At 37.9% G+C, this 17973-nt stretch overlaps 1 protein-coding gene across 1 annotated transcript; it reads right to left on the bottom strand.

The window, feature by feature from the left end:
- Positions 1-17020: 17020 nt before the first annotated feature.
- Positions 17021-17452, bottom strand: LOC145666374 (uncharacterized). Its single transcript, XM_081733550.1, has one exon. The coding sequence runs from the start codon at positions 17450-17452 to the stop codon at positions 17021-17023; it is 432 nt and encodes a 143-aa protein (XP_081589676.1).
- Between the last annotated feature and the right edge of the window lie 521 nt (positions 17453-17973).

Genomic DNA, 17973 nt, shown 5'->3' with positions numbered 1-17973 from the left:
ATTTTCACTCACAGGGATTTGTGATTTTTATTAGGAATAATTTTGAAGGGATATATGCTTTCATTTTCTGGGACGACTACTTTTTATATAGACTTTTAGTATATACGAAAATTTAAATATAACACTTATTAGTTTTAAGCAGAAAATAAACATACAATGCCAGAAAAACGCAAAATCTGGCAACCCTAAAACGAAGAGAAACTAAGTCCAGCAAAATATACGCTTTGCCATAAAGTGCAGAAGAACCAGCATAAACCAACAAGGGAAAATTTAATTTAAAAGGTATTTTTCTGTCGTAGCTGGAAAATTTATCTTAAATCTATTAACTGACATATTCATTTATGGGGATTTTTTTTTATCTCAAATGTAATCATAGAAATTATGAATGTTTTCAATTTTGAAAGCCCTATAATCTAACTCACTCACTCTATGGCCTATGGAACCCGGAGATTCAATGCCGCGTTCACAAAAGCTCTCCACTGACTTCTATCCTTATCCAACTGGATCCAGTTTCTACTTTGTATTTCCATCTCTGCAAGATCCATCTTAATATTGTCCTCCCATGTGCGCCTAGGTCTTCCTAATGGTCGTTTCCCGATTGATCTTCCAGCCAAGACTTTGAAAGCGTTTCTACTTTCTTCCATCCTAGCTACATGACCTGCCCACCTAAGCCTCCTAGACTTGACGACCCTAACAATGTTTGGTAAACCGTATAAACTATGTAGTCCCTCGTTATGAAGTTTCTGCCATTCCTCGATCCTGTTCTCTTGGCTCCGAATATTCGTCTCAGGATCTTGTTCTCAAATACTTTGTCTATGTTCTTCCCTCAGAGTAAGCGACCATGTATCGCAAACATACAGAATAGGCATGATTATCGTTTTATATATTTTAAGCTTCGATTTCTTCGACAGAGTTCGCGACAACAAGAGATTTTGAACCGAATAGTAACACGAATTCCCTGCTTTTAGTCGACATTTAATTTCTTCGTGAATATTTTTTTCGTCTGTTAATATTGTTCCAAGATATTTGAAAGTATCCACTTTATCAAAAGTATTATTTAATATTTTAACGCATCCATAATTTGCCATATTACGGTCCCGACGCACTTCCATGTATTTAGTTTTCTCTGCATTTACTTCTAAACCCATGTCCCTACAAGCGTTTAATAAGATTTCTGCATTTCTTTCTATTGTTTTCCTATCATCACCTATTAAATTTACATCATCAGCGTATGCCATAACCTGGTGAATACCGTTCAACTCGAGGCCCTGGTTGCTATCTTTGATTTTCCTTATAGCGTATTCCAGAACAAAGTTAAATAATAATGGCAACAACGCATCTCCTTGTTTCAGGCCATTTTCGACGTGAAAGCTCGTGGACAAAAAATTTCCTACCCAGACTTTACTTTGAGATTCATTTAAACATAGTATATCTTAATTAATCTAATTAGCTTTCTCGGTATTCCAAGTTCTGTAAGAACGTTGTATGTTTCCCTCCTAACCGAGTCGTAAGCCTTCCTAAAATCAATAAATAGTTGATGTACTGGGGTATTGTATTCCCACTTCTTTTCGAATATTTGGCGAATGGTAAATATTTGGTCGATAGTTGACCGATTTCGTCTAAACCCGCACTGATAATCTCCAATAATTTCATTTGCGTATGGGGTCAATCTTGCTAATATAATATTTGAAAGGATTTTATAGGTTGTTGACAGAAGAGAAATGCCTCGATAATTATTATAGTCAGTTTTGTCGCATTTCTTGTGATTTGGAACAATGATTGATTCTTTCCACTCTTGTGACAATTCTTCCTTGTTCCAGATAAGGAGAATGAGTTTGTGTATCTTGTTCCACAATTTTTCGCCTTCAGCTAAAATTTACTCAGTCGGAATTTCGTCTACACACGGAGATTTGTGTTTCTTTAATTTCTTTATAACGGTTTCTACTTCTATTCGGTTGGGTTCTGGAATATACGGTTCCGCGGTGTGTATCTTTTCTCCAAGCATTAGTTGTTGTCTGTGTGTTAAGCAAATCGTCAAAGAAATCTTTCCATCTATTTAAGATGCTATCCGTGTCAGTGAGAACTGTACCGTCAGATTTCTTTAATATATAAGCACGACGTTGATAGCCTTTCTTAAATTCGTTGATCCCTTTATACGCCCCGAATGTTTTTATTTTTACTATTATCTTCAAGTTCTTTAATTTTAGCTTTCAAAAAATCGCGTTTCTTTGTTCTAAAAGTTTTGGAAGTTTCCCTCCTGATGTCTACGATATTTTGTGTAGTTATTTCATTCGGATTTTGTAGCCAACGTAATTTTGCCTGTTTTCTCTTCTCTACTAGTTTAATGTATTCCTGGTCGAATCATGGTTTGTTCCTACGTATTTAAGCGTGTCCCAATTTTTCTTTTGTTGAAATTTTAATGCTGTCTCTAATTTGAATCCAAGTATCCTCAACACTAGCGCACTCCTCTTATTATCGCTGCTATCAGGTGGTTATCAGTCACAATCAGCTCCTTTAAACGACCGGATGCTAGATTGCCTTCTTCTAAAACATGATGAATTGATTGTGTGTTTTTTTTTTTTTTCGTCTGGTGAGGTCCAAGTGTATTTATGAACGTCACGATGTGGAAATTTTGTACCCTTCACGATTAGGTTTTTGGATGTTCCAAAGTTCACGAGCCTAACACTGTTGTTATTACTTTCCTGATGCAGATTTTCGTTCCCTATAATTGGTTTGAAAATATCCTCTCATCCTACTTGGCATTGAAATCCCCTAATAGAATCTTCATATGGTATCGCGGGAGTTGGTCAATAATCCGTTCCACTTCTTCGTAAAAACTCTCTTTTATATTGTCATCCTTATCTTCAGTTAGGGCATGTACATTTAAAACAATATCACACCACCGTCTCTTAAGAGTAATAAAAGAAAGCCTGTCAGTAACAAATTCAACCCGTTTAATTGCTGGTGATATTCGTTTGTGAGCGAAAAACTCTGTTCCTAACTGGTGATTTTTATTTCCTTCTCCGTAAGAGAACGTAAAATTTCCGGAATTCACAGATTTATTTCCTTTCCACCTAACTTTCTGAACTCCTACTAGGTCCATCCTGTATTTCTCTAACTCACTCGTTACGGATTTTAACGCGCCTGCCCTATAAAGACTTCTAATATTCCATGTTCCAAATCTCATGTCCATTTTCTTTTGCTAAGGTCGTGTCAAGTTATCAGTTCTTCTCCGAGGCTTTTGTGAATGTTTCTGAACAATTGTCATTTTTTTACAAGATGAGGTTGTTAGCCTTACTCAAATCCCCAGGCTGGAGGACCACTCCATGTCGTTTGTCCGTGATTGCTTATTTAGTATATTCGCAGCTAACCTCTATATCTAGGAGCCTTATCCTCGATTCGCAACCTAAGGACGCGCCGTGCCGTGGTGACAGGAACCCAAGTTACACGGAGCCCGTATAATCAGAGACTTGAAATCACAGGATATGGTTTGCTGAACTAAATGTATAGCTACAAGAGTTTGCAGAAACTATTAAATGTGTCTGGCGTCGGAAGTCCTTCCTGCAGATTTTTTTCTTAAATCGAAAAGTTTAAAAGCTTACTAATTTCATGTTTACACTGATGGATGTTTTACATTAACAGGCCTTAATGTAAAAATAAGTCTTAAAAAATGAAAGCCACAATGTAAGTCCATATCATTTCATACACTAATAAATTCATAAGAAAAGAGAACTTAATGTCAAATAAGTGCATTATAATTGAAGTTTCTCGGAAAATTATACATTTTATTGTCCAGAATGAAATCCAGATTGAGAAAATGACTGAATTACCTTTTTTTATGTCTACTTTAGGACTGAATGTGCAGATCTTTGCAACAAATATCTTTGCATTATAAGTAGGCCTAATTGCTTTGCAATACAAGCTCTGTTTATGCATTTCAAAAGAAGCTGATTGAATTTCTTCAGGAAGATCTATTATTTTTCAGATGGGTCAGCAACACGATATAAGAATAGAAAGATTTTATGTAACGTGTGTAAGCATAGAAAGACTTAGATATAAAACAAAGTAGATTTTTTTCTACAAGTCACGGTAAGGATCCCTGAGATGGAATTGGTGGGACGGTGAAGAGACTTATTGCAAAGACAAGCCTTCACCGACCAACCGAGGGATAAATCCTTAGTGTAAAAAAAATGTTTGTTTTGTGTACAGAATATCAAAGGAATCGGTTTTGTTTTGATAGTTGGAGATGATAGCAAGAAAGAACAAGTGCACCTTAACAATCGATTTTACACATCCCGGAGATTTCTGGAGCAAGAGGTCGCCTTTGCTACATCCCTAAGGACTCGCGTATTCTTCTGAAAATAAATCATTTCAAAACAACGATGTTCAGCTCCGAGTTGAGGAATCCGTGTAAATGAATTAACTCTAAATTACTGTCGGTTGTATTTCCATTGAAATGCAGTGTGTAAACAAGGTAGCTGATATTTCAAAACAGTTATATTCCTCTAAACAACTGGGCCAGTGGCGCACCCAGGAGGTGATGACCCGGCTCAAGCTTGCCCCGTTCCCGTAGTGCAGTTATATTGAAAATTTATTCTGGTTACATGTAAAATGGCCCATTTATTCCCGATGATTCTACTTTTCTTATATACCTCTAGGCGTAAGGTTAGCCCATAATCGAAGGAATAAAGACTGCTATATTTGACGGCTGAACTCGGCCGAGGACAAGTTCGGCTTGCATCGCATGTTGTTTTATTTCTCGGTAACTACTGGCTGAATCTGAACTAAGTAGAGTGGGCAAGCAGAGCCTCTCTACGACCGGCACAAAAGATTTGAGATGGAGATACCTGCGGATCCCGCTTTGTTGAATACTCTCGACATCATGCAAAGTACAGTGACATGTTCCTGATGTTCAGAAACACATACGGTACTCGATCACATCATAGAGAAGTTTACGTGGTTCCTGCTTGTCCCGGAATCGATTCATCACCTGCCCTTGTTCGAAATAATTCAGCTAACCAATAGGTGAAGATGGGCCCTAATCAGGAGCAGTCAAGTTTTGATTCCAAGAAACTCCCAGAAGACAACCCTTAAAAATGGCTAAATTCAAAGTAAAACCACGACCAGTGGTTACTGTAGCTGTACCCACTACAAACAGTTGTAACAATGTTGCTATATCTGAGGCCATCTAGATATGCTAGAGGGGAGGAAAGATGGACATATCCACCACCACTACTTCTAATCGAGACATCCGCAGTACATCTCTTGTCGAGCCTCACAAAGAAGGTATTTCCTTATACATCAAGTCTCTCCCATTTATGACTATCCTACTAACAAAGGCTACAAGTTAACCCTTAGAGCATCAGCAGTGTATAAGGACATTCCATATTGTGCAGCCTTTAAGGATCACATCAAATTCAAGTGTCATTCCCAAGTCAAGTACGAAGAACTGATACAGATCTGTAAACAATTCAAACTTCAATATACCCTGGAAATGGCTAAGAAAGGTCCATTTGTAAAAGAAGTAATTCGACAACTTCCAATAGATACCAACCTTAAGAATATTGAAACAGGCCTCCATTCTTACAATGAGAATAGCGCCAGCAAAACAGCCACTGCTATACAAAGACACACAGAAAGCTTCGCAGCAAATTCTTAAAGAAAATAATCCCTTTACGCATGGTGACACACACACATTACACACATACAAAACTAGAAACGAACCAACATCACCGAAGAAAGACACATAAAACTGCAAAAACGGCTAATATACCTGTAAAAAATCTAATCGACAATGAACACACAACCATAGTTTTTCAAGTAAATAATTTAGTTTCTCACTTATGCAATATTCACGGAGGAAACAACGCACTTCTACAAGAGAGAAGAATCACACGAAGTAAAACAATCCTCAAGCAGCCGATGGACAACACAAACTCCTCAACAAGAAAGCAGAACCACGAGACTCAAGCATAACACTCGGATAACCGAACTTAACTTCCAAACACATGTAAATAACATTGGATAAAGCAGCTACAAGCTGGACACCCCTCCCCTCCCCCCACTTGCGGGGATGGTAAACAGATGTAACTTGAACTTGCCACCTTCCCATTGCTTGTGGACTCTGCTTATTCTATGGCTCAAAGACAAAATAAAAAGATCTAGTAGGTAACGCGATGGGTTTCCGCTCATTTTACAACTCTCAGTACTAGATTCGTTCCAAGATGCCATTCTAATACAGATAGAAGGCAAGGAACCATAATCCCGGAGCTCTATAATTCAACAAAACGATCCATTTATCCTTTGACTTTGACCCCTTTCTAAGGAATAGACAACTCTCGCTACATTTGGAGACCGAGCTCGGCCAGGGTCAGGTTCAGCTCATATTGGTAGGCCTACTTTATTTCTCAGCAACTACTGACCGGATCTGAAGGAAACTTGGAAGGCAAGTAACCAATCGTCTATGGAATAAAGATAACTTTATTTGAAGGCCGAGCTCGGGCAGGAACAGGTTCGGCTTGGCCACAGAGTCTGTGTTTCACAACTTTGCACTTGGGTAGCTTCTGAATTCGTTTCACTGACTATGTTCCCCTTGTTATAATTTGTCACCAAGGAAAGTATTACATAGTCATGTTACAAAAAGAAAGCTTTCGATCTCTTTCCCTGTCGTATATCTATCAATATTTACAAACTATTGCAGATAGAAAGCATTAAACAACAAAATGAAAGTTTAAAAATTTGCATAAATATATTACTGAGTTCCTAGTTAGCCATTTATCAACTTTGGCATGCAGAATTTCTTACTCACGGCGGGACCACTAAAATTATACCGTTGTTGATTCAACATCGTAAGACAATAGAGGAACTATCTGAATTAAGAGGTATCGAACTCTAGTCCAGAAGTATTGGCGCCTTGGATGGGCGTATCACCTAGTTGAACGAGCGCCACTTGATCGGCCAAAGATCTGTATAGATGATAGGAAAACGGAGTTTATTACTTTGTCTATCTGTTAGCAAATTTCATCAGGTTCTAAATATCGTGTAAGTAAAGAAACCTGATATTACTACCCTGGCCAACCGTATTACTGAAAATGATGATGAGGCCTGGATTAGCGCCTGCATTGAGTAGGCTGGAGCCTAGGGATATATATAATATTGATTTCTTAGAAATGTCGTATGTGGGTGTTTCTGTAACATTACATATTACAATACGTTTTTCTCCTTTCTAGTGATCCTGTCTTACAAACGTTATTGTATACACAGGCTTTGCCGACAGCCGGGAAGCACGTAGGAATAGCCTAGTCCAAAGGGACTGTACCCTATTCTAGTTCAGAACCCCTACTACTAGCACATTCATATACACAAACAACACAACAGTCCTTGATACCTTGCGGTGTTATACGAAGTAGCTCTCTACATCATCAATTACTCTACTTCTTCTACATGACCTCCCATTACTGAGCAACGAACCTCCCTTCTAGTGGAGTTTTTGTCACTGAAGAACTAATCAAAGGACATCCTCAGTGTTAAGATTCAATCACTCTCCAGGACTTCACCATGGCAACCATGAATAAAAATACAACGGGAAGCAGCAGCAAGAACCTCAAAACTCTACGAAAACCCACCCAAAATAAATCGCTGAAAAAAGGAGCAGAATTTGATCAACTAGAAAATCTCCGTAAATATCGGAGCGATAAGTTACGCTACCACAGTTACATTTGGGAATCATTTAAAGAAGGTACACAAGTTCACGCCTTATTACCAGCTATAGACTCCCCGGAGATCCCTCTCGGCGCTGAGCTATTTCCACCACGCGAAGTCCTGTAGAACAGGATAGCACCACCAGCAACTCTGACCCTGACTCTGTACCCATTCGCCTCATACATCAAGGTGATCTCAGCAGACATTGCAGATTACGACTCAGGAAGCACCTCCTCTCATGATGGTGATGATCAATCTGACAGGGCCCCAACAAGACTGAAGCTGCACCGGATGCTCCACAAGAACAACTTACTCAACCAACAAGAAGACAATTGCGTTACTATTAGTAACCTACACTATGAGCTGTAAGACAAGAAAGCCCTTAACAACAGAATCGGCAGAAAACTGCCAAATGCCAAATGCCAAATACACAATTTTTTTTAATTACAAAAAAAACATACGAGGCATTAGAATCAAGTTCGCCTCCCTCATAGACAGACAACTTTTCGGACATACTTTCAAATCCACTGATCTGAGCTATGAGAAAACATGGAAGAGCAATGAGGAAAAACGACGGAAACCTCAATAAGCGACGGCAACTTTCACGTGTGTCATCACTAGTGTTGACCAAAGCTACACAACTGCCGAAGTCAAAGAACTTTTGCATCAAAAAAATTAATTTTTAGAATCTCATCCGAATTAAGTTGATAAAGGCCATTAACCCCTTATGTGCGTCTTCTCATATAACCCGGAACCACTTAGTGGTTTGATCACTAATGGTACCATAAGACGGAGTAACTTTGCACATCAGGGGTTACTTTGCACAAAATATGAAAAAAGTTTCACAGTCCTCTAGCGGTAAAACCATGAACAGTAAAGGAGGAAGTTTCAACTGCCACCGTAAGATAGAACATCTAACCAGTGTTGGGTAAGTTACTTGTAAAAATGTAATGCGTTACAAGTTACTTTACTTTCTCTTAAAATGTAACGCGTTACTTGCCCCAAAAATGTAACTGTTACTTTATTTCGAAAGTAACGCGTTACTAACGCGTTACTTTTAGGTCCGAAACTTTAAATATGCGAAAAAAATTATTACTTCAATTTTCCGTACTACTATTACTACCACTATTATTATTATTATTATTAATTATAACAACACTGTATATAAACATGAAAGATAGGCGGTTTGTATTTGAATATTAAAAAACTAGTTCATTGCCAACCTCGGTAGTCGTGAAGTCTAGGAGTCAAGGATATTGCTTACGAGCTTCTGAATTTGGGTTGAGGGTCTAGGCTGAATATTCGGGCTCGAGCCAAACACTGTTAAAAATTATAGGGCACTGGCCAAATATCTTCAAAACTGCTCGGCCCAGGTTTAGAATTGTCAACGGCTCGAGCAGCTCGGCTCACAGGTTCATTCACTATCGACCCGAACCGAGAAGTGAGCCGAGCCAACAGCTCACCCAACCGACTCGGCGAGAGCCCTCGGCTCAGTTGAGCCGAACCGAGCAGATGTCTCATCCCTACCAAGCCCGCCCGAGCCGATGGTTAACCCCAAGCGAGCCGGCTCGAACTATCTACTCAGTTGAGCCGAGCCGAGCTGAGCTCGTTATAAAAAATCTCTTGTGGTCTCGCTATCGAGACGAGATGCGAGCAGTGTCACCTCTCGTGAGCAATACTAAAAGTTTTCCATATTACCGTTTAGCTTACATTTCTCATGGCTTTCACTTCCCAGTGTAATCAGGCCATGATTTCAAGACGAGTTAAAACGAACGAACCATTTATCAAACTCGACTGGACTCGAAACTCGACGCGAAAACTGAATCTGCTCGGAACTCGACTCGAGAATATTACCTTTGACTTGACTCGAAACTCGACTTAAATTCGAGTCGAGTCGAGTTCTAGCTTGACCCTTGCTCATTCCTATGCGTTAGAAATAATTGTTGCTTATTATTATTCTGCTAAACTAATTATATAATAATAACAATGTTGTTATGTAAAATTTAAAATACAGGATATAGAGAAATATTACACTACAACTAATAAAATGAGAACACATGAACTGGGGGTGAATCAAAACTTGCCAGTAACTCTTAAAATTGATGCATGCTTTTTAGTTTCAAACTCTATAATCAACGGGACTCTAGGATAAGCAAATTGATCTAAATGAACTCCAATATTACATACTATCAGCAAACTATTCTAGTAATAAAGTAGGCCTGCTCATCAGAACACAGTTTATTCATATTAATCCCTTACTGTATATCGTTAATTGTCACCCTAGTTGTTGATAAATATTTTCCGCCGGGGCACTTCAGACAGTTTACTTTTAAATTCTGTCCACCATCATCCTCAGCTCTTCAGAAAAAAGTATTCTTTCAAATGTTCTAACGGTAAAATATTTTCGTTCTCCATCTTTATAAAAACAACACCAATCAAAGTAAAATAGACTACCGGTATCATTGCACTCCTAGTTCACTCACTGAATGTATTGATTTGGAGCTGTCAAAATTCACGACAAAATCTTCCAGGTGCTTGCAATCAGTGCACGTGATTACCCTAAGGCTGTCCTCATCTTCCAAAAAGAGCAAGTGGCGCTACGAACTTATCTGTTTCTCTGTGTGTCGGTGACTGTCAGTCACTGACATACGTACATGCTCGATTGTTTCATTCTGAGAAATTCACTTACAGGTAAGAAACATTTGTTTCTGAAAAAAATACATATATTGCAGTTACTCATCCGAAATGTAACGCAAACTAGGTATGTTACTTAAAAATTTGTAACGCGTTACCGTTACAGTTACTTTCGAAAAAATGTAACGCGTTACTAGGAAACGTTACTTAAAAAGTAACGCGTTACTTGCGTTACGTTACTTCCCAAGACTGCATCTAACTGTATTTTGGCTATAATGTTTTGGTTAATATCAGTTCTAATTACTGAGAGGGTTCGTTGTTATAGAGGTATGGAAAGCAGTCACTGTCAAGACCGCCAAAATTTGAAAGATTTCACGTACAAGATTTTCCGTCAAAATTAAGTCAGTTTCGTAGAATACTGCTGTGTATAATGGGACTGATGCCATAGTTGAAATTGAAATGTGAAACGTTTTAAAGTCATAAAAAAAGTAAAACTGAGAGAAAGCGGTTTCAGCCTCTACTCGGGGTTACTTTGCACCGGTTCAAAATATTGCTTAGATAGGAAATTATTACTACTCGAACCTCCTTCATTCTAAATTTAGGTAAATTTCCTATTTAGGTAGATGTCGGATGAATTTGTTGTTGGAAAATAAATTATGAACCATGGCGGATCCAGAAAAGTAGTTTGAGAGGGGCTTCAGACACAAAGGCTTCGACATAAGGAATAACCAAGGCAAATCAGTTCTTTTTTTTCTGTTTTTGAGTTGGCATTTGTGTGAGACATATGCTAAACTATTAGAATGTGGTTCATGTGCTGGTACCAGAAAATACATAATTTTCTTCACAAATATTGGTAATTCATACTAAGTATCGATACCAGTACTCTCATTTTACTATCAATATTTGTAAACTGTATACAGTTTTGTGTAGAAAGTAAAATGTATAAATACTGAAGGGAAAACATTGCACAGAAACTTTATATTCGTATCTTAACAAACTTTTTTGTATGTTGTGCAAAGTAACCCAAACTATGGGGTTACTTTGCACCAAAGTTTATATTTCAACAACTATGGTCATACTGAATGTTTACTAATTAACTTGCACGAATGTTTTCCTTATATATCTAGCTATTATATGTTTAAAATACAGTGTTATACGTTTGTAAGTTACATGCGATTTTCTTTAAAATGGCTTAAATGTTGTGCAAAGCAAAGTCTTACGGTATTATCATTGACAACCACTATAATCGAAACATCAAGAAATAAAGGCCGACCGCTTTCATATTTCAAATGTTTAGCAATATGGCCGTAATCAAGCCACCTGCATGCCGAATCACTGGAGAGAGACCATTCTATGCGAAATGCACAAAGGACACAAAACAGGAGGCAGTACCTGCCCGAAACGACCACAAACAATCACACCTGAGAACATCAACACAATTATTAAGACACTATATCCCACTGATAGAACAAAACCAGTTCCATTAAAAATCTTCGACGCACCTGTTGCCCATAATAAATAACAGGGAACGTCTCAGGACAGCATGTCCACACAGACAGAAAATTCCTCTTCGCAAAACCCACACACCGAAGCCATTGAAGAAATTACACAAAACATCATCCAATGAGTCATTGCCGTCCTAACTCTGGCAATGAAGCAGACAAACTCAATTGCTCATTAAAAAGGCAACAGCGGTAATATTCCATGAGAAAATTAGCATTGAATTCAACTCAAGGATAGGTCTGCCTCAATATTCCAAAATCAAACTAACCACGACGTGATGTGTAAAACAACAAATGTATAGGAAAGATCCAAACTCAATAATACCAAAATATTATTCATCAACATTCAGGGACTTCGCACTAAAATGCTAGAACTTCTTAACCTACATTCAGGATTATGCTATAGACATAGCTATCATCAATGAAACACATTACGCAAAAAAATCAGAGCATCTATGCAGGGTTATCACACAATCAGACACGATCACAGCCTTGTTTATCAAAGTTCAACTTGCAGCAGATGCACAATAATTCTAGTACCAAGGTCACTGACTAGTTTCCGTTATTCAATCACCTCGCAACCATTCCTAACCTACTGCTGACCTTGGATCTTAATTCCCAGCACGAGCTGCTTGGAGACTCTACATCAAACACTAATGGAAAGAAACTTCTTCAATTTATGATGATTATCCCATCAATACAACTCAAGATTAAAAGACCAACGCAACGAGCTGATGAAATTGACACCAAGACAGAAAAAGATCTTCTGCACTGTAGGCCTGCTAAAATTTAGCCCATCCTCTTGCTTCAATTACAGTCTTCACTCCGACATGTTGCGCTACACACAACTCTTTACAACCCAAAATATCCAGTAGAATTCAAAACTATAAAGGACTTCAAACACGCAGATTGGGGTGGCTATAGAGAAGCATTGGTAGCAGACCTGCAGAGAATTTCAACAGCACTTACACCACTCTCAATCGAAGAAACTGACAACACGATTTCCACCTGCATTCAGAACACGGATCAACAATTCATTCCTATTACAAAATAATTCCAGGCACGAATCGACTTTTATGAGATATCCTCAACAACCTTCGCCACGAGCGCTATCTACAACAATTGTATAATAAACATCGTTCAGCCATCACCAAATTTGAGCTAAATCGACCGATCCATAAAACTCATGATCAGGAAATACAAAGAAGACAAGTTTAATTTCTTCTGTATAAAGCTCAATGAATTGCAAAAAAGCAATATTTCCCAATTTTGGCAAGAAATCAAGAAACATCACAAAACCTCTACAAGAGCACAACTTCCAAATGTCATTGACAAGTACACCTTTCTACTGATGCCGATAAACTCCAACATTTGGCAACACTATGCACCACTAAGGTACAGGAACCTCCATCAACCCCAAGAGTGCACGCAATATTGAAAGTCTTGCTCAGACTATCAAAACTATCATCTCCAATCATGAAGATCTGTCAGCAGCTGACCTTGCCGATCAACACCATCCATCAGCCACCAACTTATTAGAACCCATTCAACCCTTGGAAGTCGAGGACGCCATTAAACGTCGAAAGAACACTGTACCCAGACCTGACAAAATCACCACTCAACACCTAAAGGCTGCACCGCCGATACTTCACACCAGATTAGCCGAGCTGTACTCCGTCAGCCTGCATATAGAATACGTTCTCAATTCATAGAAGACTTCAAGTACCTTACTACTTCCAAAACCAGGCAAACCCGCTAATAACTCAAGTAACTTCAGACCAATTGCTCTCACAAATGTATTTTCGAAGTTTATGGAGAAAATCGTTGTAAATCGCCTCCATATCTACCTAGATACTTTGCAGAAATAAAACTTCTCATACCTCAGCAAGCAGAATTTAGACCTAACCATAGTAGACCCTACTATAGATCAAATACTGAGAATCTGCCACGACAATCAAAAAGCATTTGCCAAAGGACACAATACTGATGCAGCTTTTCTAGACCTAACTGGCGCATTCAACTCTGTCTGGCATGATCATGGGCGGCGATTAGGGGGGGCAAAGGGAGGCAGTTGCCCCCCCACTTTTCTGAAATGGCCTATTAATGTATATAGTTTCAACCAGGGAAATTTGTATATTAACATTGATATACAAATATTCATATTATTCTTGCCCCCCCACTTTTAACGTCCAATCGCCGCCACTGGGCATGATGATGTCCTTTGCAAGCTTACTAGCTACAATCGACCCACTACTATAATCAGATGGATCTACAATATTCTTGCTGGGCGGACCACCAAAATTCGACTGAATAACCAATACTTTGAAGCATACCAATTCAACGCGGAGTCCCGAAGGGTTCCACTATAGCACCTTTAATTTACTTGTTCTATGCTAAGAACACTTCTTGGAATCCAAGGTTTTCCACTAAGCTAGGACTTTTCACCGATGTCACCGCCTATTGAACTTCAACCAAACTCACCAGAGATGTTCACTAATAATAATAATAATAATAATAATAATAATAATAATAATAATAATAATAATAATAATAATAAATGAGTAGAGTTTCACAATGTAAAACTAAAACTTCCAAGCTATGCGAATTCAATACTCAAACTTGAAGTAGTGCATCTCTAAGTACTGATTGCAATGGAGTAGAAAGATCAAAGATAGAACATGCTCCTCGGACGTTGAATCCATATTAAAATCCCATTACTTGTTATCTCTTTACTGTTTTTTGTTCTATGGCAAAGGTTGAAACCAAATATAGTTTATTTCAACCACTTCCGGTTTGAATAGAGGGCAGAACCTATTCTATTACTGTTTTCGTTTTATGACAAGAAACTCTGAAACAGGAATACTAAATTTTAACCACTTCTAGTTTGAATAGAGCTTCAACGGAAGAGATCAAACCGATACTTGGGGCGCTGAATCAATTGCAAAAAACATATCTTGATATATTTTACAGTTTTTGCTACATGGAAATCAGAATTGAAACCGGAAAAAAGAATAGGCCTAAATTTGAACCACTTTCGGTTGCGATAGAGTATTGTGAATAGTCACGTCATGATTCGTTTGCAAACAAACATTCCTTGCTACCTATTTCCGTTTTCATTCTATGGCAATAAACATTGAAACCGGAAATGGCTAATTTAAACCATTTCCGTATTGAACAGAGGGTTAACGGAGTAGATGGAACCTATTCTTTGGACCTGAATCGATTGTAAAAACCGCATCTTGCTAGCAATTGCCATTTTTGCTCTACTGAAATCAGTGTTGAAACCGGAAGTAATATTAAATTTGAACCATTCCTGGTTTTTATAGAGTAATGTGGAGGGTCGTGATATGTTGAATCGTTCGCTAAGAGCACTTCTTGCTATCTATTACAATTTTTTTGTTCTACGACGAGGATAATTAAAGCTGGAAATGGTTAATTTGAACCATTTCCGGTTTGAACATAGAGTTAACGGAAGAGATGGACCCTATTGTTTGGACATTGAATGGATTTCAGAAAACCGTTTCTCAGTGTTTTAGCGTCTCTCTCTGGTATTCTGAACTCTGGTATTCTTATTATCAGGTCTTTTTCGATAGAAAGCATAGCCAATGGTGATAACCTTTCTTGGGACATTCAATTCCTTGAAACTGCCAATTCTTTTTCATGTAGAAAAATACTTTTCGTCTTTTGTTGACGCCATATACAGTTAATATTAATTTCAGAAGCTTTGTAGATTCACTAAATATTTTTTCTAGATTATTGCGAACGATTCATTCTAGCAAACTCAGTCCCTGAGAGTAAATTCATCTTCAGCGTTGACTGAAGAGAGTTCGTAACAGAGATTAGTGTTATAAAAAATGTCAATTGAACACACTTTATTCACAGTTTATCCAGGAAAATTTAAAATAAAGTGAGGAAATGTATCTAGTGCAAACATTACTGCCATAGAACATCCTGTAAATTTAAACTGAATTTTGTTTCGAACACTCTCCTGAATTGTTCTTTGCTTGTTTTGTCTAAGCGTTAATTGCAAGTTTTTCCTCAGTTGAAAGCTGGTCAATGTTTTTTGTAAGTTATTTACAGAAGTCACGGTATGCAATTCATTCAGAATTTGTAGGTTATTTACAGAATTAAAGCACACACAATAAAATTAAATCTAATAAATAAAAACCAAAACAGTGATACAAAAGAGGTACTGGTATATGAATTGCGAATGTCACATATTCATACATCAACACACACACATGTGCGTAAAAGAAAAAAACTACATTCCAAATCATCCATCTTGGTTGTTACGCAATGCACAATGAACACAATATACAGTATGTCACATTCATATTCGTACACATGGTGATCGTAAAGAAAATAGAGTGGTACGCATAAACAAATGAAGGAAATGTATTTCTGCTTGAACATAAATACTTCTGAAACACTTATTTTTTATTACAGATACAAAGAAACAATGTACAAATGAATATAATATAAAATAACTGCGTAACTAAATTAAGATGTGCAATATTTCGCCACATTGTTATTCGTACAGTTAGATATAAACACTGAATGTAAGAAACAATTTTATGAAAAAACAAAATATCTAATACTTTGTAGCGTAGCCTTTGGCTTTAATAATTGCCATACATCGCCGCTGCATAGAATTGACAAGAGTAGTACATGTGGCAGAAGTGATCTTGGCCCATTCTTCCGTCACCACCCCTTTTAAGTCTTCTTTTGACGAAATCTTTTTGCTATTAACCCTAGGTTTCAGATAAGCCCATAAATGTTCAATAGGGTTAAGGTTAGCGGATTGGGGAGGGGTGTGCAATTGTTCGGGTATATTCCAAATTAACCAGTCCCTATTTATACCTGCCGTATGTTTGGGATCGTGATCATGTTGGAACATATAAGTTGGTAACATGCCCAATTTTTCTGCTCTTTGCTGAACATTGTTCCGAAGAATATCGAGGTACATAACCTTGTCCATTGTACCATCAATAAATTGAATTTTACCAACTCCTTTTGCCGACATGCACCCCAAAGCATAATGAATCACCTCCATGTTTTACGGTGGGTATGGTATTTACAACATTGTTGTGCGAATTGGGTTTAGGCCACATCCTGTGGACCCCATCAGACCCAAAGAGATTAATTTTAGTCTCATCTGACCATAAGACATTGTTCCAAACTTCTTAGCTCTTGTCAACATGTTCTTTTGTAAACTGAAGTCGTAACTTACGATTCTTACGACTTATGAATGGCCTCTTTCGAGGTATTTGACCATGGTAGCCGTATTTGTGTAGCACTCGACGAATCGTCTCAGTCCTTACTTTCTTACCTGTAGCATATTCTATTATATTTTGGACTTTTGGAGCACTTACACGGGAATTTGCTTTCACCTGTCTCACAAACACTCTCTCGTCCTTCTCACTTAACTTCTTCTTCTTCGAATACCTTGATTTGTTTTTCACTGACCCACTATACTTAAATTTATTTACTATATATTGAACTGTAGTGTCTCTTTTTCCTATTAATTGTCCTATTTTTCTTAACGACCACCCCCTTAATGCTAGCTTTATGATTGTCTCTTTGACTTTCTCTCCGAGCTCTTTACTCTTCCCCATTTTTGAAAGGATTATCTACCTATGTACACCACGCTTAACACCACCAGTTGATATGTCCTTTTTGTGGACGTCACACTAGCTATGCTCGTGTTCTACTGCTATTTTCTTTTCTTTATAGCCTATGAAATGTAAGCCTGTGTACAAGTGTACGAATAACAATGTGGCGTAAATTCGGGAGTTCTCACATGCTTTCTTTTCTGCCTTTCTATGGTGTGCTTCTTTTGACCCCTTTCTGCACTGGGTATGTCTATCATGATCCTACCTCACCCCTCCAAAAATCTGCTGTCAATTTTAATATCAGTATGTTTCATATATAGTTGTTTTCTTTTAAATTTAGATGTGTACGAATATGAATGTGATATACTGTACTTCCACAAGAGGCGAAACAATGCTTATCAATCTATATATATAAAAGAGAACGTACAAATCCTTTGTCCGCTCATCACGCTAATACGGCTGAACCAATTTCTTTTATTTTTGGGGGGTTATTAGGATTTGGACCCTAGATGGTTTTTATCATA

This window comes from Thermobia domestica, chromosome 1, assembly GCF_964235325.1.
Source record: "Thermobia domestica chromosome 1, izTheDome1.hap1.1, whole genome shotgun sequence".
NCBI lineage: Eukaryota > Metazoa > Arthropoda > Insecta > Zygentoma > Lepismatidae > Thermobia > Thermobia domestica.
This window is presented reverse-complemented; position numbering and strand designations above follow the sequence as displayed.

Coding starts and splice junctions, on each gene's coding strand:
- LOC145666374 (XM_081733550.1), bottom strand. CDS start 17,452: ATGGGGAAGAGTAAAGAGCTCGGAGAGAAAGTCAAAGAGACAATCATA.